Here is a 24,286-nt window from a genome sequence, read left to right as displayed (position 1 = left end):
CTCTGGGTTGTAATATCTAGTGATACATGGGTCTCTTTAGTATGGAATTTGGTCATATTTTCTTTTTTTCTATGGTCGTATTTTGTTTCTTTCACTTCGAAGGACCCATATTAGCGGAAAACAGCCTGCCAAGACAGCCTTTCATTTCTCCCTCCCACCTAGAGGAGAACTGTGGGAGATTTCTAAGGGTTTTGCCTCCCTCTTTCTCCCTGTCTGGATTCCTCAGGGCTGGCATCACAGACGTGTTGGAGTCCCTGACCTTTGAAGAGCTGTGGTTTCCCAGTGAGTTTGGGGAGGAGTCGGAGAGGCCTCAGACACAGCTTTAACGCATCAGTGGAACCAGGGGAGCGGGCATAGTGGGGGAATGTGGCTGCTTTGGGGGCTAGTGTAGACGCGAGAATGTAGGGAGGGTCAGTAGTTTCTCAGGCATTTTAACAGAGCTCTTTTATCTACAGTCGGTATTTAATTTGGGGTCATTTTTCTCTGTTACTAAGTAGTTGGGCGCTCAGAGCGTGCAGACTGATTTTAATATTAGCCTGAGATAACCAATGTTTAGGAAGAGAAGTCTGTTGCAAATAAGATCATATAACGATCTTAAGTAAATGCCTTTGAGATGAGCCACTGTCTTAGACTCACCTGTTTACAACACTGATTAGCTGATACCAACTGTGTGTGTGTGTGTGTGTGTGTGTGTGTGTGTGTGTGTGTATGTGTGTATGTGTGTAGTGGGGCTCTGTACAAATAAATGTGTGTGTGTGTGTGTGTGTGTATGTATTTGTGTAGTGGGGCTCTGTACAAATACAGTTCAATTCATCTGAACAAAAATTGAGTACCTACTAGGTGCTTAGATTCTAGGGATACAGGATGAACAAGATAAGATTCCTGCCCTCAAGTTGCTCGTGGTTTAGTGGGGAGACAAACATGTAAATAGGCACAAATACTGTGCAGTGTGATAAATAATATGATAGAGGTAGAATGCAAGGTGTAGCAGCTGGAGGAAGTGGGCAGTTTAACTTGGGAGGCCAGAGAAGGTGTTGCATATGAGCTAGCACTCAAGTTGGTCTTAAAGAAGAGAGAGAGATTCACGTCCAGACCAGGGGTTACTCCAGGCAGAAGGAACAGCATGTGCCAACGAGCTGAAATTTGAAGCACACAGTCCATCCGGGGATCTGCAGGCACAAGAAGGGGAACGATGGGAAGTAATAAGCCCAGAGAGTGAGGCAGAACCAGATCGTGAAGGGTCTCGTTTATCATGCGTGGGAATCGGGATGTTAAGCTTTAGTGGTTGAGGATCCATTGAGGAATTTGGAGTAGCGGGGTGTGATGCTATCATATTTGCATTTTAGATCACTCGGCCTCCACAAGCAACTACTGAACAATGGCTGGAGAGAGGAAGAGGGAGGAATTAGGAAGCTATTTCTGGGGTTCCAGGTTATGAAAACCTAAGAGAATAAAAGAGATGTAGCACGTGAAAGGTGTTGGATGACTGATTTGAGAAATTTTTAAGGTAAAATTAGGAAAACTTAATAAAGGACTATTTGTGAATGAGGATAAGGCAAGAGAGGAGGCCAGGGTGGCTCCCAGGCTTGTGACTTGGGCGACTGGGGGGAGGGTGTTACTATTCGCTGGAATAGGCAAGACTGGAGGAGGAAGAGCTTGAGGGGCGGGGACAGATCTGCAGGAGTGAGCTGGTGTTTGGATGCGTTGAGTGTGAAGTGCATGTGGGAGCCCCAGGCGGGGTGGAAAGGGCTTGGGCTGTGAATACGTCTGGAGTCATCAGCATTTGGGTGCTCAGGGGCATGAGTGAATTTCCCGTGGGGGTGATATGAGAAGACGGAAGGCGGGGGAGGGGCCTGAGGTTCGAACTGTGGGCGCGTTGACTGCTGGTGCAGGCACAGGAAGAGGGATCCACAGAGGTGGCCGAGACGCAGCGCCAGAGAGGCGGAAAGAGGGGTCAGTGTCAGATGCTACAAAGAGATCGCTTTCGATAAGCGGTGAGGAGGCTGGGAAGACCTTGCCTGTGTCAGTGTCAGTCTCTCTTTTTTATCATAAATTTTAATTTATTTTTCATTTACAGTTGACATTCTGTCAGTTTCAGGCGTACAACGTAGTGATTAGGCATTTCTACAAAGTGATCACCCCTGGAAGTCTGGTATCCGTCTGGCACCATACATAGTAATCACAGTGTTATTGACTCATTCTCTATGCTTTACATCCCTTTGACTTTTTATAGCTGGCAATTCGTGCTTATTCCCTTCTACCTTGTTTATGCATCCCCTACCCCCGTCCCATCTGGCAACCATTGATTTCTACTTTGTATCTATGAGTTTGTTTTATTTGTTCGTTTATTTTGTTTTTTTTTTTTGGTTTTACATATAAGTGAAATCATATGATATTTGTCTTTCTCTGACTTATTTCACTTAGCACAATATCCTATAGGTCCATCCATGTCGCGAGTGGCAAGATTTCATTCTTTTTTACGGTTGAGTAATATTCCATTGCATGTATGTACCACCTCTTTACCCATTAGTCTGTTGATAGGCGTCTAGGTTGCTTTCCTATCCTGGCTATCACTAGTAATAGCGCAGTGAACGTAGCGGTACATGTAGCTTTTCAAATTAGTGTTTTCGATTTCTTCACATAAATACCCAGGCGCGGAATGACTGGGTCACGTGATAGTTCTAGTTTTAATTTTTTGAGGAACCTCCATTCTCTTCCAGTAGAAGGCCATTTTGGTGGGTCGAGGACTGAGCAGAAGGTGAGAAAGCAGCATCAGTGAATGGGTCTGTTTTAGGAGTTCTGCAGGGAAAAGGAGACCAGCAGCCAGCAAGCAGGGGAGGGGAGGGAACCCGAAGGAACTCCTCTGGCTTTGTTCTTGTTTCGTAGTTTTCTCTGTGAAGTTGGAGGCAAGGTCATCTGCCAGGAGTAAGGGAGGTGAGAAGGGATGGTAGGAGGCTCGAGGAGAATGGTGAAGGTGTGGGATAGTACCGAGAAGTTCGGTTGAGGTCCCAAATCAAGCAAAAGACGGCAGTGTTTCGTTGAAAGGAATGAGACTGAACATCGTATATTTGTAGTCATTGCTCTGCAAGGTTATGCGGTCTTGTCTTACTCAATAGTCCCATTTAGTAGCAGAGAAGTTGAATGCAGGATCCATGTTGGGCGGATGAAATAGAAGAATAAGGGAATTAGGTTTTTACAGGAAAGTAAATTAAGCGATCAGTCATTGGGTTCACATTCCGTTATGCAGGAAGGGACAGTAGGGTCTCTGTTTTTCTCAGTCTTCACTGCCATCGTTCTGGTCCACCTCTCCATCACCCTTGTAATAATTTTCTAGCCAATTCTCGCTTAATCCACTTGTGCTCCCTCCAGACTATTCTTCTCACTGCAACCAGGGCGATCTTTTAATAATTCGAGTCTGGTTATATCCTGCCCCTGCTCACAGCCCTTCAGTGGCTTCTCGTTACTTTTAGGATAAAACTCTCAATTTAACAGGGTCCACGAGGCCCTTTCTTCATCCTCATTTTGCACCGTTCCTTCCTGCCATAGAACGTAGATAGATGTTTCCTCTGCTCAGAGCATTTTTTTCTTTCCCGATTTGACTCTCCGGTTCCTATTCAATCTCTGGTTCTTCGATGTAACGTCACTTCCTTGGGGAAGCTTTTCCTGACCCTATAGGAGACAACGCTTCTCCCCTCAGCATTTCGTTAATAAATTATAATTGTTGGTGAAATTTTGTGGTTTTCTTTCTCCACACTGGGAGCTTTGTGATGAGAGATCGTTCTAGTTCACGGTTATGTTCCTCGTCCTGACCATAATGCCTAACACGCAGTAGGCACTCCCTGGATTTTTGTTGAATTTATGAATAAGGTGGTTAAGGAACTGGATGTCTTGGTCTGAGGTGGTTTAGTAGTCGAGAGGAAAAGCTGGAAGGAGACGAGGTTGTAGCCAGAGTAAGATGTTGGGAGTTGAAGACTTGGAGGTGGGGTGGTTTCTGGAGATGACAGGATCCAGGACTGAGTTGTTGGAGTAGAGACGAGGTCTTTGCATTTGATGAGATTTTTAATTTCTCCAGTCGAAATGTTGCATGGATTGTGAAGATGGGTGATGAAATTGCTGAGGAAAATGGAAGGATTTGAAGTGAGGAAATCTGAAATATAAGACAGGCATCTAAGTCATTAATAAATAGAGATTGGCACAGGCCTTTCCAACGGTGAAGGAATTAACTGGGTGAGAATCAGTGCAGGTCTGGGGAACATCGTGCCCCAGCGCCTTAGAGGCAGCGTGGTAGAGTAGAGAGAGCATGTGTTCACAATATCTGGGTTCAGACTTTGAGCAGCCCCCCGCCCCCTGACTGTCCAGGCCTTATTTGTTTCTCCGTCTGTAAACTGGGAATGATAAGCCTGCTGGAGGAGGATTGGCGTTAATGAGTAAGATGATGTTTTTGAAAGAGCTTAATTAATATTGTCAGCTTTTATTCTTGGTTGCTGTCATCACTTCAGGAGGGCCCGGAAGTGGAAGTAGAGGTGAGAGCAGAGACGGCAGGAGTGAACTTGGAACAAGACACCGACTTCATTTATTCCACATCTTGCGTCCATGCTACAGGGTCGACACAAACACGAATGAATGAATGCGGGTAGGAGCAGGCACTGACGCTAGGACGGACTTTGTGATGTGAGAGCACTGGCTGGCTCATAACGTTGCAGTGTTGGGCCACAATAAATTTTTATGTAAAGAAATGCTTTATCTAATCATGTTCCGTAAAAATTTCGTCATTCCCGGGAATAGATTTTATTGTTCTGGAGAACAGAGCAGGGACCATTGTGTGAGAGGAGGAGGGCTGGTGATTTAGTTTAGAAAAGCATTTTCTAACAATTAGAGCTGTCCAACAGTAAAATGGACATCCTGGCAAAGAAATGGGTTCTCCATCAAAGCTCGTATTCACGCGGAGACTGGACGATTGCTCCATCAGATGTAATAGACAGCTTCTTGTGCGGGGGCAGACATCGGATCAAATAATCACTGAGGTCTCTTCCAGTTAGAAGGTTGGAGGATCTTGACTCCAATCGAAATTTGTCTAAATACCATTCGGTCAACAACTATTTGAGAGCCTGTTCTGTTTCATTTGAAAGTTTGCAAGCCAGCGTTTTGTTTTCTCCTTTTCCTTCCGGTGTGCCGACACAGAGCCAAGGACTGTGAGTCTTAGTCATTGCCCTGGATACTCCCATTCGGAATCTGAGACGCTCCAGCCAGGTGTCGGTGGTGATGTCACAAATGCGCTGTCCTCACCTGTTGGGTGGGGTTGGGCGGAGTCCGTGGCATGCACCTGGAGACCTCAACTATGAAAGAATGTGCTGCCGAGAAGTATGGGTTAGTGCTTTGAATTTTTGAGCAAGGCCTTCTAGATAATATTGGACCTCTAAATTATTTTTTTTAAATACTTTTTGAAAAGAATGGCCTACAGCTTTGGCCTGTGAGATCTGCGATTCCATGACATTGGTGGTTTTCATTGGCTTCTCTCACTCGGAAGCCTGTGTCCAGCTGCGAAGTTGCCTGTGGCTTAATCAGCTCTTTTCTCTTCTGAGCACTTTTTTACTGATAGCTATTTGTCTGTTTATTCTATATTTCCCACATTCTTTCGGAAATTAAAGTAGCTTTACCAAGTTCTCTTGCATGTTTTTTTTTTTTTTAAAGATAGAAGATTGAAGTTCATTTTGCAGCATGCTCTTGGTTTTGAATTATTCATGAATTTAAGCTATTCGGGCTGCTACCATCTCCTGCGACCCAAGACTGACTGAAATGAGCCTACAGGAGGAATTCTTGTCTGTATTAGGAGAGGGAGAAGCTCCTCAGTCATCTCTGACTTCTGAAAAATTTTAATTCTTAAGTAATGAATGTGAGGAACTAACTGATTTTGTAACTTAACATTTTAAATTTGAGTTATCTTCAGCCAGAAGTTCTGTATGTATTGGTAGCCTTTACTGACAATTGTGATAATTGGCATGGAAGTAAATTAGACATTGATAATACGCAGACCAAAAGGAAATATAAGGATCATAGTTTATGAGGCTCCAGTGAGCTGAAGAAGTTCAGTTCTTCAGCCCGGAAAGGATCTTAAAGTCATCGAATCCAAGTCTAGGATATACAAGAGGCAACTGAAACCCTGTGAGTAATTTGACCAGAGTCTCGCAGCTAGTATATGTAGATGTAGGTAAAAATCATGCGATATGAGGACAGTGGAAATAGTGACAGTATAATTGATGTCTCTTTAAAAAGGAGAGTTTCTAAAACTTCGAGAGAGAGATTGGGACCAGGGCATAGGCCCTTAAAAATAGAGGGGCGATACGAAGTTTGAAGTACCCTAGAATTTCTGATCTTCTACGTTAAGCCTCAGATTGGTTCAGTGGTGGCTGATATGGAGATTCACTCAACCATTTGATCATTTACTCATCAGGCATTGATTGACTACCTGTAATATTGTAGATGCTACATTAGATGTTGGGACTACAAATATGAATAAAACATGTCCGTACACTCACGGATCTCACAGTTAAAGAGAGAATACTCTATTTTGCCATTTTTCTCTCATGAAAATTCAGTGTTGTCAAGTCAGTGACCTACTGGGTTTGTGACCCACAAATCGTCGCCTTTGTATTTTAAGGAATGCAGAGAAGCGGGGTGTGATCATACCACTGAAGCTGTGTCCTGGGGTCAGAGCTGGTGTGAAGAAAAAGTAGATCTGAGAGTTACCCTTAGCCTTCAGATCGTTTAGGAGGTGTTTCTGAAGAGGCAGTCACCTGTCACCCGTTACCTTTGAAAAATCTACTTTTGGCCTTCCACGGTGGGTGTCATAGGGCAGATGTGCGCCTGGTGACTTTATGAACAAATCCACTTCTACAGAGAACTGCAAACCTGTGCGATAGGCAGAATTTGGGTAGAAACTGCCCTCCGTTCTGTCACTGCTTCCGTAGCTGAGACTGCTCACTTCAGAGGGACGCGATCGATGCGGGGCTGCCCGGTCAGGGACGTAGTGTCTGCCAAAGTCAAGTCTGAAAGAGATCTTTCTCAGGTGAACTTACTGGCAGTCATTTGCCTGGGCGGAGAAAGGCATGCTTCCCGCGGTCGTGGAGTTAGTGGACAAAGACTGAATTTTGTCATGAACCTTTGGGATTGCCACTCTTTCTAACAGTATATGGTTTTATTTCGAGTAGTTTTAGCTATTAGTTTGCTCCTGTCATTTCCTTAGCCAGCATCAGAAGAGTGGTCAGCTCTAAAGGTTTAGTGTATAGTATTCCTTCATTCATTCAGCAGATACTTACTGAGGGCCTGCGTGCCTAGCACGGTGCCAAGTGCCAAGTGATACATGCTGGGGACACATGAGTGAACAAGACACGTAAGCGTCCTTTCAAGAAACTTACATATTAGAGAAGGAAGCTAGTCAGCAACTAATTACAGTGATTTCAGGGCATATCAAGTGTCAGAAGGAAATAAACAAGGTGTTATATTAGAGAATAACGCAGATAGGGACTTCTTCAGGGTGGCCGTCTCTGCTTCCTCTCGCGAGTTTGGATTAGCAAACCAATGAGTGGAAAGGTTACACTCCAGAAAGGCAGGGTAAAGCGTTATCTAGAGTGGTATTATGGTTTTGTGGTAATGTAGTATTTAAGAAATGAATGAGGAATTAGAAAACTAAATGTTACTCTTCATAATAAATTCAACTGAAGTGAATGAGCTGGGATGGAGAGATTCCCCATTTGGGTTGGAAGCTGCAGAAATCGGGCTGTGATCATCTGGTTCCAGATTTGAGCCTTACGTGTTTATTTCCTCCTTAGGTGGAGACCCCGAATTTTGACCTATGTCCTCCCTACATCAGCTGCCTGAGAGTCCGTAGTGATCACATGACCCCGGACATGGATGCTGTCCTGTCTGATTTTGTCCGTTCCACGGGAGCAGAGCCAGGGCTGGCCCGAGATCTCCTGGAAGGTAAGTGGTCATCAGGAGAGAATGAGGAGAGAAAGTCAAATGCGATAATATTTATTAGGATGATTCAGAACGTTTAAGGTGATCAGAAAGACACTTTTTGTGTGGTAGGCCTTCCATTTAAGTTACTTCTAATAATCTACTTTGCGTATGACCCACCATAATTTAAAAATGCAAAAATACCCTTTTCACCTTGAATTTTTGGTATAGCTTTCTGCACTGTCAATTTATGCTCAGGTAATGCAAGTGAAATTTTATATTAGTTCACTAAAAGCGTAATTCTAGATCTTTAAGACTTCTATATGGAAATGACTTTTAGATTTTCGTATTTGGAGTAATCTGTGGTTTTGTTTCTTTCCTTCCCTTTTTTGGGTAATTCTGTGCAGAGTGCATCGATTTCCTATTTTCATTTTCTTTTGTTTCCCTGCATCGGTACACACGCGTAAGGATGCCCGCTCTAGATTCTAAGGTCTTTAGACATGGAATCATTCAGTGGGATTCTTTGGAGTCATAATTAACACATGCTTATTGACGATGAAAACATATAGTGATACAAATAGGTAAGCTTGTGGGGGAAAGGGCACATTCTTACATGGATAATTTTTTAGGTTGTCATCCAAAGGTATCACAATTTGACATTTGCTTGGCTACCTGTGGGTAGAGCGTTAGTTTGGAAACGGAAGATCAGGGTTTAAATTCCAGTTTGCTAATTCAGTATGATTTTGCCCTTAACTTGCATCTAAAATTTTCATCTCCTGCTACCCGCTCCCACACTTCCTGTGCTCCAGCATCTACCCCGTCACCTTTCCCTGATCACATTTCCTGAGCAGGCAGTGTCCTGAGCATGCCGTGTCACTATTCTGAAATTGTCCTCGTCCTTCAGGATTCAGCTCAAATGCCTCCTCTTCCTCTTATAGCCTGTGTTGCACACCTATATGTGCCATGTGTGACATACTTGAGATAACGTTTATTCTCACGACTACTCTGCAGTATAGGTTTCACTAGCCCAGCATTACATTTTAAAAACTGACGTTCGGAGAGGTTAAGTGGGATTGAACCTAGGCGGTCTGGTTTCAGAGTCTGGCTCTTAACAATTCTGTTGCCAATTAATGCTTTTCTCTCTCAGAGAAAAGTCGAGGGTGCTATGGCAATTAAGAGAAAAAGCTGAATTAGAGAGCGCAGAAAGGCCTTTCTGAGGAAGTGGCGTTCGAGCTGAACCCAGAAGGATGCGTAGGGGTAGCAGCGGGTGGAGAAGAGAGCATGTGTGTGTGTGTAGAAGAAACAGCTCGTACAAGGACTAAGGTGGAAGAGAGTTTGGCACATTGAAGAAACTCATAGCGAGTGAGGGAAGAAAAGCGCTGGGAGAATGGCGGGAACTGGCGTAGACAGGCCGGAAGCAGAACCTGGGGGCCTTTGTGGGCCGCGGTAAGGAACTTAAATTCCATTCTGCATTCAGTGGGGAGCCGGTGACGGATTTTGACCAGGGGGTGACGCGATCGAGTCTGAGTTTGAAGCACTGTGCTGGTTGAAGGATGTGGAACGGGCCGGCAGGCAGCCAGAGCGGACGTGGTAAAGTCAGTTGAGAACGTCGCCGCAGTCCAGATGCGAAGTGACAGTGACACGGACTGCAGTGGGAGAGCAGACTGGGAAGTGGATGGATTTAGGACACACTTTAGAAGGGGAATCAGAAGACTGATCGTCATTTTCTGTCTCTTACTTTCTCTTTTCAAAGGTAACCCCGGTTGTAGTGTAAAGAACAAATTAGAGAGGGCGGGGGTTAGGGGCTGAGAGGCTGCACAGCCCCTCCCAAAAGACCAAGGACCCCGCGGAGATTATGAGGACTGAATTGGGGTGGTGACAGTAGAAATGGATAAGAGAGAATGGAGTGGGGAGGTGTTCTGGGGGGACCGATGTGAGGGGTGACTAGGCAGTGGGCGAGGAGGAGCAGGATCTGAGGAATCACGAGGAGCTGAAGACAGCTGAAGTTTCCGGCCTGGAGGGGGTGTGATGCCGTTGCTGACTGAGGGGACACAGGCTGACGGAGGAGAAGAAGCAGGTTTAGGAGGAAAGATGATGGATGTTCAGTGTTGGGTATGTTGCTTGTTAGGAGGACCTGATTTTAGGGAATTTAGCAGACAGTTGGAAATACAGATCCCGTGCTCGAAACAGATGTCATTCATTCATTCATTCATTCAGGACTAAAGCCCTCCATTCTTCAACAAGTATTTATCGAGTACCTACTATGTGCCAGGTTCTAGATACTTAACAAAACGAACAAAAATCTTCCCTTACGTTTTAGTGGGAGAGATAGTCAATAAACACTAAGCATGGTAACCGGGTAAATCGTAAGGTGTGTTATAAGGTGTTACGTGCTATGGAAAACGGTAAGGGGAATGATGAGGTTGTGATTTTTAATTGGGTAGTCAGGCTGGGCCTTATTAAGAGTGTGACATTTGAGCAGATTCCTGAAGGAGATGAGGGGTCGTGCTCATCTGGGGAGACCGGTGGGAACGGTTGGTGGCAAGGCCTTGAGTGGGGTGTTCTTCGCGCTCCAGGCCAGCAGAGGGAGTTGGAGCGAATGGTGAGTGTGATGGTTCAGAAGTAAATTCATCAGATATGATGACTGATACAGCTTAACTGGAGAAATATAACAAACATAATAGCAACAGCGTTAAATACATATAATAATTGTTTCAATTTCCCTGGCTATGAAAGTGAAGATGATGCCATATAGGTTGTTACAAAAATGAAATGAGTTGCAAGCACTTAGAACAATACAGAAGGACAGAGCTTCTGTGCTCGTGCAGCTCGCTTACGAAATAGTAGGTAAATAGTGTGATATTTCAGATTGAAGTGTGTGAGAAAAGTTAGAGCAGGGCGAGGAGAGGACGGCGAGGTGCGCGTGAGCGCCTGCTCGCGTGTCTCGATGGGGTGGCTGGCGTGCTCGTTCTGCGTCTGTCCGCGGGTCCCTTACACTCTTTGTCCCCAGTTCACTTTCTGCTTTGTCTCTTGACAGGGAAGAACTGGGACGTGAGTGCTGCCCTCAGTGATTTTGAACAGCTACGTCAGGTCCATGCTGGGAACCTGCCGTCCCCCTTTAGTGAAGGGAGTGGTGGCTCCAGGACCCCCGAGAAAGGGTTTTCCGATAGAGAGTCTGCTCGCCCTCCCCGGCCCACCCTGCAGCGGCAGGATGACATCGTTCAAGGTACCGGAGTAACAGCGTTGGCGCGTGGAGTGGAGAGGGAAGGGGGCCTGCTAGGCGGGGACTGCTAGGAGGTGTTGGAGACTTTGGTGATCTTTTGGCGGCGACTCTGCTCCTCTCACTCTCCTGGCCAAGCTGTCGGCGGTGGCCTCCTTCTGTCCAGGTGCTGGAGCCTCTCTCAGCGCTCTGAGTCTGAGCATTGTCCCGTACAAAGGCCTTCTGTGGGTACTGTGAAAAAATAGAGGAAGGGGAATACAATGTAATTGTTGGAACAAGGTGCGCATAACAATAGAATTCAAAGGGTCACTACCATCCACCTCTTTGGAGGCCATTTTGTTAATATTTGTTAGTATCTACCAACATTTAAAAACGCACGTATACTCAGACTCATTTCTAGGAATTTATCATGTTTATGTACATGTGTGTATATATATATACATTAAATAAATAAAACACACATAGATAAGCGCATGCAGGTATGTAGTGTAAAGCCTGGAAGTTAAAGCTTAAAAACGACTTTCAATGTCCATTAATAGAGAAATGGTTAGATACATTGTGGCCATCCATACTGTGGGATGCTCAGCCACACTGTGGGATGCTCATCTGCACTATGGGATGCTCAGCCACACTGTGGGATGCTCATTTATACTGTGGGATGCTCAGCCACGCTGTGGGATGCTCATTTATACTGCGGGATGCTCAGCCACACTGTGGGATGCTCTGCAGCCCTTAGAAAGAGTCAGGTGGAACTTGTGCTGTTTTGGAAAAATCCCTAAAATGTATTGAGAAAGTTAAGATGCAGTACAGTGTGTATAGTATACCCTGTTTAGATTTTTAAAGTATGATTTTAAAAGCTATATGTGCTTCTGTGGGTATAAAAAATTCTAGAAAGATACAAAAGGTTACCTCTGGGAAAGGGGTCGGGAATTTAGAATGAGAGGGAGGTTTCTTTGAAACACTTTGTACCTTTTGATTCTATTTTGATTTTTTACTGTGAGTGTGTGGTACTATTTAAATACCTAAAAAAGAGTCTAAAAAATAACATCACTATAAAATAACTTTAGACAACCCTCTACTCACTTTTTGCATCATCTCTGGCAAATACTGGGTCAAGAACTGCTGCCCAACACGTTTTTTAGCTCTTTGGGTAATCTTTGTACAACTTAAGCCGTGCAAATGAATTGTAATGCTTTAGTCAGCAAATTATGGTCACAGTGGGATATCTGCTGGGGAATCGTAAGTGCCATGTATTCAAAATAAATGACATAATTTGGGCTGCTGTCTATATTACTGTCTTCCTCTGTAACATGTTAAGTAAGAATTGACTGTACCTATAAATTTTTGATAAATATGAATATCAAGAAAAGTTATAGTAAATAATATAAATAAATGTTATTGGTGGTAGATAAGAAAGTTCCCGAATGTGTAAGATTTATCGTTAATTTTCTATGATGGGAATCCTTTTCTACATTCTGCAAGACTGTGAAAATGATCAGAAAGGTTATTTGAGTCTATCTAGCCAAACGAAACCTCATATTTCCTCTTCCTCCCGACAAACAATGACCAAGCTGCCCAACAAGTGGGTCCCTATCATGCTGGGAAATGGAAGTGGAAAAAGTCATGGGGAGAAGAAGTTCGGGCAGATGCCAAAAAGGGGAGAAAGGAATGAATATTTGGTGCTAACGTGAGTGCCTGCAAAAATGCCACTCGCTATTTCTCCAACTGTATTTGGCTTGAGAAAGAGGATTGTGAAGTTTGGTAGCCAGTGAGACTCACCGTTTTCCCCTGACTGGAAATCTTCCACGTGAGTGGAAAGTTCTGAGTGAGCTGTGTATGTTCTAAGGTGACTCCGTTTCTCATTGCAGAAAAACGCCTGTCTAGGGGCATCTCCCACGCCAGCTCCAGCATTGTTTCCCTGGCCCGGTCCCATGTCTCCTCCAATGGTGGGGGTGGGGGGAGCAGTGAGCACCCCCTGGAAATGCCCGTCTGTGCCTTCCAGCTTCCAGACCTCACCGTGTACAGTGAAGACTTCCGCAGCTTCATAGAGCGAGACCTCATCGAGCAGTCTATGCTGGTTGCCTTGGAGCAGGCAGGTCAGTGAAAGCCTTCTTCCCCACGCTCCCCGCTCCGCTCTGCACAGCCGGGGCCACGCGGCGGGCCGGGTGTGACCAGGAGCTTCCAGTCTAAGGGTACGATCCGATTGCAGTCAGAGTCAGCAGTCAGTCAGGTAAACGTACCGAGCCAGGCGCTTCTTCAGGTTACAGTAAGAACACAGATGAGACACTTCCCCATCGGATGGAAGGGAAACGAGACACGCGCATGAAAAGCCTAGGAATCGATACCTAAAAATCGATGCATGAAAAAAAAAATGCAGTATAATCGCTCTGGAACAGCTTTGGTAAACAGAAGGAGCCAGCGCTGTAGACTGCACGGTGGTGATTAATCTGAAAAATCACGTTTGTTTTTCTGAACTTTTCCCAAAGGATTTGTTTGCAGTTGTATTTATCTTAAGTTATTGTTAAAATTAGCTAATGTGATGGGTGTTCTGGGAAAGCTAGTCAGGTATTAAAAACTCCCATGGACGGACCGACCGGGGCAGCGAGGCGGGCGTGTGGGAAGGAAGCTTTTAGTTTTCGTTTGGTACCCTTCTCTACTACCCAGGTGCGTTGACTGATAATTTTTTTAAAGTTAGCAATTTACCTGGTGAGATTATAGACCAGTTTCTATTTTTCCTCTGTACTCTTCAGTAGTTCAAGAAAACTTTTAAGCGTCATTCAGAAAGTATTTTCCTCGTGTAAGTGATGGATCGGCAGTTGTGGGATGACTACAGCACTGAGACTCACCTTGGGTATTTTACGTGCTTGTGTCTTTAAAGTCATACCACATACATACTGACGGACCGCCTGTCATATGTGCAGGTGATACTTGCGTGACACTTTGACTATATGCTTGGCATTGTTTTCCTTACACTGTTGATGGGTTGTGCCGAGCTATAATATTTACTGGTCTCCTGACCAGAGTGAAGGAATCAGACTAAGTAGCCAGTACAGATTTCAGCCTATGACCCTGGCCTAACCACCTAACCCAGGGTCGCTCAGTCTTAGCACTGTTGACATTTCGGACCGGATAATCCTTTTTTGTGCGAGCTGCCTTGAGCATTGTGTTTAGCACCTCCCTGGCCTCTACTCACTAGACGTAGGTAGCATCCTGCTATCAGTTGTGACAACCAAACTTACGTTCAGACATTGCTAAGTGTCCCCTTTGGGACAAAATTATTTCCATTTAAAGAATCATCGATCTAACTAGTTATGCTTACAGATTCTGACCAACTAGATACAATGAAGAAGACATAATAGCCTGAGTAAGAGAAGAGCAGTAGCGTTATGATTTGATTCCGGCAGGCTTCCTAGAGGAGGCAGATTTGGAATCTTTTAAAGGTAGGGATGTGGGAAGAGCTTTATGCATAATCTGCTCTTCTTTTCCTCCTGTTTCTGTAGGGCGGTTGAACTGGTGGGTGAGCGTGGACCCCACCTGTCAGAGGCTGCTTCCTTTGGCAACTACTGGAGATGGAAACTGCCTCTTGCACGCAGCGTCTCTCGGTGAGTCTTGAAAGCGGCCTCCGTTCCCTCCCGGAAAGGGGTCAGGAGAGTTCAGTCTCATGTGCAGGACTCGATCCAGCCAGCCTCGATCTTAGGCAGGAGTGATGGTTCAGAGCAAGGTCAGAGAGGAGGGGAGGGAGGGAGGGAGAGAGATACAGAGAGACAGAGAGACAGAGAGGGACATAGGGACAGAGACAGACAAACAGAGACAGAGAGAGAGACAGACAGACAGACAGACAGACAGAGAGACAGAGAGCCCCGAGAGAGACAGACAGACAGACAGAGAGACAGAGAGCCTTGCCCTGGTTTTGCAGTCTCGTTCGGAGAGTGCACGGAGAACACAGAATTATCATGGGTCCCACCCTGACTGCTGACCCCCAGACGTCATGAGCAGCAGAACGCAGGCCATTTATAGCTCTGTATGTGTGTACGATTCTACTTCACATTTATTCTTTTGCTATATAAAAAGAGATGTTTTCATCAATCCTTTGGAGACTTGTTTACTTTACATTATAAAGGCCATTTATAATTAAATATATTATTTGCCTTAGCTTTAAAAAAAAGTCCCCATTTTCCAAGCGTCCCTCAAGCTTCGATGCTGATTGCCACGTGCCAGACCCGTCTTGTGCGCTGCTGCTCTGTCCTGGAGTGTGTTAGCCCTGTGTCAGGAAGGTTTCCTGTCAGGAGTTCACAGGACGTCGCATGTCCCCTACTGTCAAGTCCTCGAAGTTTCTGAACCTCCAGAGTAGAAACATTTGTTCTTCATTGATTAAGTACCTTTCCCCTAAGTCATGGAAGGGTTTCTTTGAACTTGGGCTTCATTCAGCCTGATGCCCTTCATGCCAGAGTCTGTGTGCCATAACTAATAAGCGGGTTTGAGTCAAGGCAAGGTCTCTAACTGGCGTGTGCTGTTGCCACAGGGATGTGGGGCTTCCACGATCGGGACTTGATGCTGCGGAAAGCCCTGTATGCACTGATGGAGAAGGGAGCCGAGAAGGAAGCGCTGCGCCGGCGCTGGAGGTGGCAGCAAACACAGCAGAATAAGGAGGTGAGGGAGTGTGGTGGGGGCACCTTGTCCCAGGTACCGGGGGCGGTGCCCAGGGCCTGCCGCTCAGTAGCATCTCCAGGTGCTTCGTTCAGTTACTCCTCCCGGAATTCTGGAAATTGTAGACAGTGCAGAGAACACCATAGGGTAAACGCCTTCTAATAGAGACACGAGAACAGGTGTGGGGAAGCCGAGGCCTACAGAGGACGTATCTAACTGCTTTTCACCTGATTGGCGCCCAGTGAGCCTGTCTTTTGCAAGATGTGTTATGACAGGTCCATAGGAATTTTTGTATCATTTTGAGTTTTATGCTCGTAATAAGGCTAGACCAGTTTTTAAGGACTTATGTTTTCAACCCGAGTAGAAATATAAATCCTTAAAAATTTTTTTGGCCATGTATACCATTTATTTTTCAAATACTTTGTTTTAAATTTTTAAAAATGTGCCTGTTAAATTGGGTTTGAATGGTACTTCTCAGGCGTTTAGCAAATATTGAAGCTGGTTTTGTGTAAGAAATTAACAATGGACTGTTTGTACTTTCCATCCCCATAACAAAACAGGGGTTGGGCAAACTGTGACCTCTGAGCCAAATCCCACCAATTGTTTCTGTAAAAAAAAAAAAAAAAAAAGTTTTATTGGAACACAGCCCTCCTGTTCATTTACATGGGTATGTCTTTTTAAGAGCTTTGTACAGCAGCAGAATGAGTTGCCCGTGGCCGGCACAGGCTAAAAGGTTTACCATCGGGCTCTTTACAGAAAAAGCTTGCCCACCCTTTCCTTCAGCAATGACATTGTACTTTTCCGTGAAGGTGACGAGTCTCCCTATTTCCCTTTCCCCTCGCTCTCTTTTTCCAGGTGTGCAGGTGGGCGTTTCTGGTATTAACATGGGGATTTCTCTTCAGACACTTTCCTTTTTTCTTTCTATCTTCTTTCTTTTCTCTCTTTGTTGCTCAATCATAACTGGCCATAATACAGAACTAAGAGGTTTTTTTTGGTATTAGTTATTAGAATTATATGTCCTGAAAAATTTAAATATGTAAGTAGAATATGTTTTATTTCTTTCTCAAAAACAAAGGACCCATTGTTAAAATGATATTAAGATCAGAGCCCTGTCTTTGATCAGCCAGTCTGCCCTGGAAGATTCTGGAGGGAAGTAAGTGGAGAGGGGCCAGACCTGGCTCCCTGGTGAGCTGAGCTGGTCCTCGTGGAGAGCTGCCTCTGCCTGAGCTGGAGCCAGGCCAGAGTTTGCCTTCTTCATTGTTGAAGTCACACCATACGGAATCTTACAGTTGACCACTCCCAAGACAAAAAAAAAGAAAAGAAAAAAAAGACCAAACCAGAGCATGCTGGTTATTAATAGAAGTGACAGCAACAGTCAGAGAGTAGGTGTGCCCAGTTCCAGCTTTTAAGCTGTTATAGTTCTTATTTTAAAGGTGGGGTTAGATTCTGATGGTATTTAGCAGGGGGCCCAGAAATCGCCAGGGTCTATTCTTGGTCAGCCACCTGTTCCCTCACAAAGTCCCCAGTGGAAATACGTGCACAGAGAATGGGGGCTACCAAAGGAGCACTCCTTTTGCTGTGCACATTAAAAGCTCCCTCCGTAGTAGAAGTGTAGCCGAGATGCTTGTGTTAGCTCCGGTCATTCAGCTTTGGGAGTGGGAAGGCGGGGGAGAAGCGTGACAGACTGGGGAGCTTCTTTTAGCCAGTGCCAAACATCAAACAAACTAAAATGGTTTTGATTTCCCAGACCTCGTTTTGTGTTCAAATTGGTGGTAAAACCCAGTCCGAACATTTTCTGGCTTGAAGGGCCACCACCTAGTGGCCGTGTGTGTAAAAACAGGAAAGCAGGAACAGTTAAGAGGAAGACGGGAGGCCGACCCTCGTGGATGTGTATAATGACCATCCTATTTGTCAGAGTGACCAGAGCACCCACATATAATCTGTGCATTGTTGTTGTTCTTTTTAATTGAAAAAAAATTGATAGCATTTTGCAACAGAAAATAGTTTTGTCGTTTTTTAATTAAAGTAGAACGCGCTCACAAAATTAATTCCCGTTAAATTTGTTCCCGATGCCCCTCATGTTTTAATTGTGATTCTTTTTACGCTGTCGGTGTGTAGTTAAGCAGTGTAAACTCATTTTAACTCTAATGTTAGCCAAATGTTATTAGACTTATCTCCTAAATCATCATATACAGTCTAAAGCCAATACGGTATTTTTAAATGGTTTGTACCACTTCTGTTCCTTTGACAAAAGTTATAGTTTCACTTGGCATATATTTATTGATTACTGATCACACAGTAGGCATCTCACATAAAAGTTGGTGTAGGCCCTTAGGAGTAGCAGCAGGAGATGGAGATGTAAATACATAATTGCAACAAAGTAATGGGTTACGATGTTTATGATAGGAGTCTGTAGCAGTTGAGGAGGAAGGACACAGAGGAAGGAGTATGATCTACCAGGGAGATTTAGGAAAGTCTTCATAGGAGAATGATACTTGAGTTCTCTCTTGAGAGCTGAGAAATTGTTCACCAGGTGGATAGGGAGCAGCTGCTCGAGGCAGAAGGAACAACTTAGAGGAAAGCCCAGAAACGTAAAACAACATGGAGCATTCAACGAACTAGTTAAATGGTATATCAGACTAGGGAGGGGGTAGGGGCCAGGAGGTAGACTTCACATGCTACGCGTAAGGAGTTTGAATTATGTCTAATAGGAAATGATGATTCTTAAAGGAATTTGTGGCAGAACGCAAACATCAGATTCTAATTTAAGAAAGATCTTTCTGGTAGCATTGTAGAAAATGGAGCAGAGAATGCATGACCGGAAGTAGTAGACCAGTTAAGAGTCTCTTGCAGTAGTTCGTGTTTCATGACTGTTGACTGAGGAGATCCAGGTGTGGGGTGGGTGGAATGAGAAGGGTCTTCGAGAACTCCCTGCTTTCTAGCTTGGATGTTTAAGTGCTGGTCGGTGCTGTTCACTAAGGTGGGAATACGGGAAGAAGAGCGGGTTTGGAAGAGGTAGGAGTTGAGTTTTGACTAGAGTTTGAGGTAGTCGTGGGCAGGTGGTGATCATCAGGAGGCGGCTGAACGTGAATATGGAAATTAGGAGGAAGTCTGGGCTGGAGAGGGAGACTTTAGAGTCCTGAGCCTTGTAGAGAGTAGCACATGAGATTGTAGAAGAGATCACCCAGAAGGAACCAACTGAAGTCATTGACACAACACCAGTATTTCTGGGGTAGCAGAGTTCACGGAGGTAGCAGAAGGTAGCATTGTGGAGGCTAAAGGAGAAGCAAGTTTAAAGAGGAGATCAAATGCCACCCGAAGGCTGAGAAAGATGAGAACCAGAGTCCACCGAAATCTGGCAATTAGAAGGTCATTGTCTTTTGCCAGAGTCAGGTGAAGTGGTGTGTGTGGTGTATGTGGTGGTGGTGGTGGGGGCAGGGGGGGGTTAGTAGGCTGGAGGCTAATAGGTTCCCACCCTTTCCTTCAGCAATGACATTGTACTTTTCCGTGAAGGTGACGAGTCTCCCTATTTCCCTTTCCCCTCGCTCTCTTTTTCCAGGTGTGCAGGTGGGCGTTTCTGGTATTAACATGGGGATTTCTCTTCAGACACTTTCCTTTTTTCTTTCTATCTTCTTTCTTTTCTCTCTTTGTTGCTCAATCATAACTGGCCATAATACAGAACTAAGAGGTTTTTTTTGGTATTAGTTATTAGAATTATATGTCCTGAAAAATTTAAATATGTAAGTAGAATATGTTTTATTTCTTTCTCAAAAACAAAGGACCCATTGTTAAAATGATATTAAGATCAGAGCCCTGTCTTTGATCAGCCAGTCTGCCCTGGAAGATTCTGGAGGGAAGTAAGTGGAGAGGGGCCAGACCTGGCTCCCTGGTGAGCTGAGCTGGTCCTCGTGGAGAGCTGCCTCTGCCTGAGCTGGAGCCAGGCCAGAGTTTGCCTTCTTCATTGTTGAAGTCACACCATACGGAATCTTACAGTTGACCACTCCCAAGACAAAAAAAAAGAAAAGAAAAAAAAGACCAAACCAGAGCATGCTGGTTATTAATAGAAGTGACAGCAACAGTCAGAGAGTAGGTGTGCCCAGTTCCAGCTTTTAAGCTGTTATAGTTCTTATTTTAAAGGTGGGGTTAGATTCTGATGGTATTTAGCAGGGGGCCCAGAAATCGCCAGGGTCTATTCTTGGTCAGCCACCTGTTCCCTCACAAAGTCCCCAGTGGAAATACGTGCACAGAGAATGGGGGCTACCAAAGGAGCACTCCTTTTGCTGTGCACATTAAAAGCTCCCTCCGTAGTAGAAGTGTAGCCGAGATGCTTGTGTTAGCTCCGGTCATTCAGCTTTGGGAGTGGGAAGGCGGGGGAGAAGCGTGACAGACTGGGGAGCTTCTTTTAGCCAGTGCCAAACATCAAACAAACTAAAATGGTTTTGATTTCCCAGACCTCGTTTTGTGTTCAAATTGGTGGTAAAACCCAGTCCGAACATTTTCTGGCTTAAAGGGCCACCACCTAGTGGCCGTGTGTGTAAAAACAGGAAAGCAGGAACAGTTAAGAGGAAGACGGGAGGCCGACCCTCGTGGATGTGTATCAATGACCATCTATTTGTCAGAGTGACCAGAGCACCCACATATAATCTGTGCATTGTTGTTGTTCTTTTTAATTGAAAAAAAATTGATAGCATTTTGCAACAGAAAATAGTTTTGTCGTTTTTTAATTAAAGTAGAACGCGCTCACAAAATTAATTCCCGTTAAATTTGTTCCCGATGCCCCTCATGTTTTAATTGTGATTCTTTTTACGCTGTCGGTGTGTAGTTAAGCAGTGTAAACTCATTTTAACTCTAATGTTAGCCAAATGTTATTAGACTTATCTCCTAAATCATCATATACAGTCTAAAGCCAATACGGTATTTTTAAATGGTTTGTACCACTTCTGTTCCTTTGACAAAAGTTATAGTTTCACTTGGCATATATTTATTGATTACTGATCACACAGTAGGCATCTCACATAAAAGTTGGTGTAGGCCCTTAGGAGTAGCAGCAGGAGATGGAGATGTAAATACATAATTGCAACAAAGTAATGGGTTACGATGTTTATGATAGGAGTCTGTAGCAGTTGAGGAGGAAGGACACAGAGGAAGGAGTATGATCTACCAGGGAGATTTAGGAAAGTCTTCATAGGAGAATGATACTTGAGTTCTCTCTTGAGAGCTGAGAAATTGTTCACCAGGTGGATAGGGAGCAGCTGCTCGAGGCAGAAGGAACAACTTAGAGGAAAGCCCAGAAACGTAAAACAACATGGAGCATTCAACAAACTAGTTAAATGGTATATCAGACTAGGGAGGGGGTAGGGGCCAGGAGGTAGACTTCACATGCTACGCGTAAGGAGTTTGAATTATGTCTAATAGGAAATGATGATTCTTAAAGGAATTTGTGGCAGAACGCAAACATCAGATTCTAATTTAAGAAAGATCTTTCTGGTAGCATTGTAGAAAATGGAGCAGAGAATGCATGACCGGAAGTAGTAGACCAGTTAAGAGTCTCTTGCAGTAGTTCGTGTTTCATGACTGTTGACTGAGGAGATCCAGGTGTGGGGTGGGTGGAATGAGAAGGGTCTTCGAGAACTCCCTGCTTTCTAGCTTGGATGTTTAAGTGCTGGTCGGTGCTGTTCACTAAGGTGGGAATACGGGAAGAAGAGCGGGTTTGGAAGAGGTAGGAGTTGAGTTTTGACTAGAGTTTGAGGTAGTCGTGGGCAGGTGGTGATCATCAGGAGGCGGCTGAACGTGAATATGGAAATTAGGAGGAAGTCTGGGCTGGAGAGGGAGACTTTAGAGTCCTGAGCCTTGTAGAGAGTAGCACATGAGATTGTGGCAGTAGAAGAGATCACCCAGAAGGAACCAACTGAAGTCATTGACACAACACCAGTATTTCTGGGGTAGCAGAGTTCACGGAGGTAGCAGAAGGTAGCATTGTGGAGGCTAAAGGAGAAGCAAGTTTAAAGAGGAGATCAAATGCCACCCGAAGGCTGAGAAAGATGAGAACCAGAGTCCACCGAAATCTGGCAATTAGAAGGTTATTGTCTTTTGCCAGAGTCAGGTGAAGTGGTGTGTGTGGTGTATGTGGTGGTGGTGGTGGGGGCAGGGGGGGGTTAGTAGGCTGGAGGCTAATAGGTTGGAAAGAATGGAAGAAAAAGAAATGCCAGAGCGATCATAGACTATTCTTTCATGAATTTTAACTATAAAAGGGAGGAGAGATGTGGCTTCGTAGTGCAAATTGTAAGCCAGGAGCTAAGAGAATTGGGGAGTGGGGTGATGGGGGGGAGTGGGGTGATGGTGGGGAGTTGGAATGGCTGTTGCCTCTTGAACCATGTCCCTGACTGCTTTCTCCCCGCCTGCCTCTCTCACAGTCGGGGCTGGTGTACACAGAGGACGAATGGCAGAAGGAATGGAACGAGTTAATCAAGCTTGCCTCCAGTGAACCACGCATGCACCTAGGTGCCAATGGAGCCAACTGTGGTGGGTAAGTATGGCTGAGTCGGAGAGCAGGAAGTAATCTTTACCGAGTCCTCTGTGTCCAAAGAACTCTGTGCTAAGGGGACGTTAGAAGGAAAGAGGAGCCATGGCAAGGACGCAGAGTGACAGCATGTGACAGCGTGGTGTGTTCTAGAAGCTACCGGTGTTCAGAATCACCAGGATGTAGAGTACCTGGTGCAGAACAGTAGATGAGGCTGGGCGGCCCAGACTGTGTGCCATGCTGAGGCTTCTCTTGCCCTGTGCTAAGGAATTAAAATAGTACCCTGTCTGGACTTGGGAAATTATAGGACAAATGACCCAGTTCCTCAATAAATAAACTGCCAGGAAAATAAAAAGAGAGAGGGACCCTAAGTGTAAAGACACCTGAGACACATATCAGTCAGTCGCAACCTGTGGACGGCTGAGGAAATGCGAACAACGTCCACGTTTTATTATCGTTAACTTTTTAAAGTTTGACATTAATGGTGTCGTGGGTATTTTCTTTTAAGTTCTTTGTGTTTTAGAGATAGAAACCGAAATATCTATGGATGAAATGATGCGACGTCTAGGATTTGCTCTGAAATAATCGGGCGGGGCGGGCGGCAGTGGGAGCCAATAGAGAAGCAGACGAGGATCTGGGCGAAACGAGGTCCGCCGTGCGTATCATTGTTGAGGCTGGGCAATGGCTACATGAGAGTTTAGTAAAATATTCTTTCTAGTGTTGAGTCTGTTTAAAATTTTGAAATTTTCGATAATAAAAAGTTAAAAATTATAACCGATCTCGACTTTATTGTGCATAAGAATAATCTGGAAGGACTGTTTAAAATGCAGATTTCTGGACCTCCACCCTTGAGCTGGACTGAGGTAAGGCCCAGAAACCTGCATTCGTAGCGAGCACCAATGTTGGATAACATTGCTTCAGGGGGGCGGAAAGCCACTGAGTTGTGAGTGTGCGAGCGACAGGAGCAACTTGGTGTATTGTGTACACACAGATGGCAGAGTGAACGACGAAGTGGGGGACGGGGGGAGACTCGAGGCTGTTGTGGTGACCCAGGGAAAAGAGGGCCATCGGTGTGAACGAGAGGGGCGGACTGCAGAGCAGCCAGAGGAGGCAGGTACAGGAGACAGCCAGGTGGCGAGTCATCGGAGATGAGAGATAGAGAATAGTAAACAGTTCACTGATGAGACTACCAGGCAGATGGCGAGGCTGTTCAAGTGAGGGAACACAGGAGGAGGAATTTCCGTTTCTTGGTTTCGTAGGGTACAGTGAGTATGGCGTGTGGGTAGTCGTGGGGGGAAGTCAGCAGGACGGGGGCGCCCAGTTGCGTATCGAGCTACTGGTTGTTGGACCAGACGGGCATTCAGGAGGGGTTGCCTCCAGATTCCTCGCACTGCCTCAGCCCTAGAGCCTTCACACCCCTCTTCTGGGACTTGCCCGTCTGTGAGCCGGAAGGAGAAGCAGCCGTGGTAGCGTGAAATAATGTCCGCAGCAGCCTTAGGATTAGAAATTTAGGATTAGAAAACCAAGACAGGGCACCCTCTTTTTCTTCTTTGCAGAGCTGGTCTTCAGGGGTCTCTTGCTCTGTTTTCCTCCCTCCCCCTTCCTCTCTTCCCCCCCTGCATCTCTAGGGTGGAGAGTTCAGAGGAGCCTGTCTATGAGAGTCTGGAAGAGTTCCATGTCTTCGTCCTCGCCCACGTGCTCAGGAGGCCGATAGTGGTTGTGGCGGACACCATGCTGAGGGACTCCGGGGGAGAAGGTGGGGGCCAGTCCTCACGCCGCCCCGAGCACCCTCTCTCTGCAGAGCCTGGGGCCAAGCACCGGGAGGCACAAGGGAAAGGGGATGTAGGGGCCCTCGGTGGGGAAAAAACAAGTTGTAAATGACAACAGTGCAAAATTCTCAGCAGATTCGGAGTAAAGCAGTTGGGCTTAGTTGATGAGGCTGC

General features: G+C 45.3%; 1 protein-coding gene across 9 annotated transcripts in view; it reads left to right on the top strand.

Moving 5' to 3' along the window:
• The window catches only part of OTUD7B (OTU deubiquitinase 7B), a 48,571-nt gene that overhangs the window by 19,242 nt on the left and 5,043 nt on the right, over positions 1-24,286 (top strand). For 8 of the 9 annotated variants that reach the window (XM_015595490.2, XM_025052165.1, XM_015595488.2 and 5 more), the window contains 7 exons: positions 7,830-7,980; positions 10,994-11,182; positions 13,045-13,272; positions 14,677-14,778; positions 15,699-15,826; positions 22,237-22,349; positions 23,972-24,099. In XM_015595490.2, coding sequence (XP_015450976.1) covers positions 7,896-7,980; positions 10,994-11,182; positions 13,045-13,272; positions 14,677-14,778; positions 15,699-15,826; positions 22,237-22,349; positions 23,972-24,099 — 973 coding nt within the window. In that variant the 5' untranslated portion in view covers positions 7,830-7,895. Of the gene's footprint in view, positions 1-7,829; positions 7,981-10,993; positions 11,183-13,044; positions 13,273-14,676; positions 14,779-15,698; positions 15,827-22,236; positions 22,350-23,971; positions 24,100-24,286 lie in introns of those variants that run through there. The other variant, XM_025052167.1, reaches the window with a different exon arrangement.

Source organism: Pteropus alecto, unplaced genomic scaffold (genome assembly GCF_000325575.1).
Source record: "Pteropus alecto unplaced genomic scaffold, ASM32557v1 scaffold106, whole genome shotgun sequence".
NCBI lineage: Eukaryota > Metazoa > Chordata > Mammalia > Chiroptera > Pteropodidae > Pteropus > Pteropus alecto.
The sequence above is the reverse complement of the archived record's forward strand: the minus strand, read 5'-3'. Positions and strand labels throughout refer to the sequence as shown.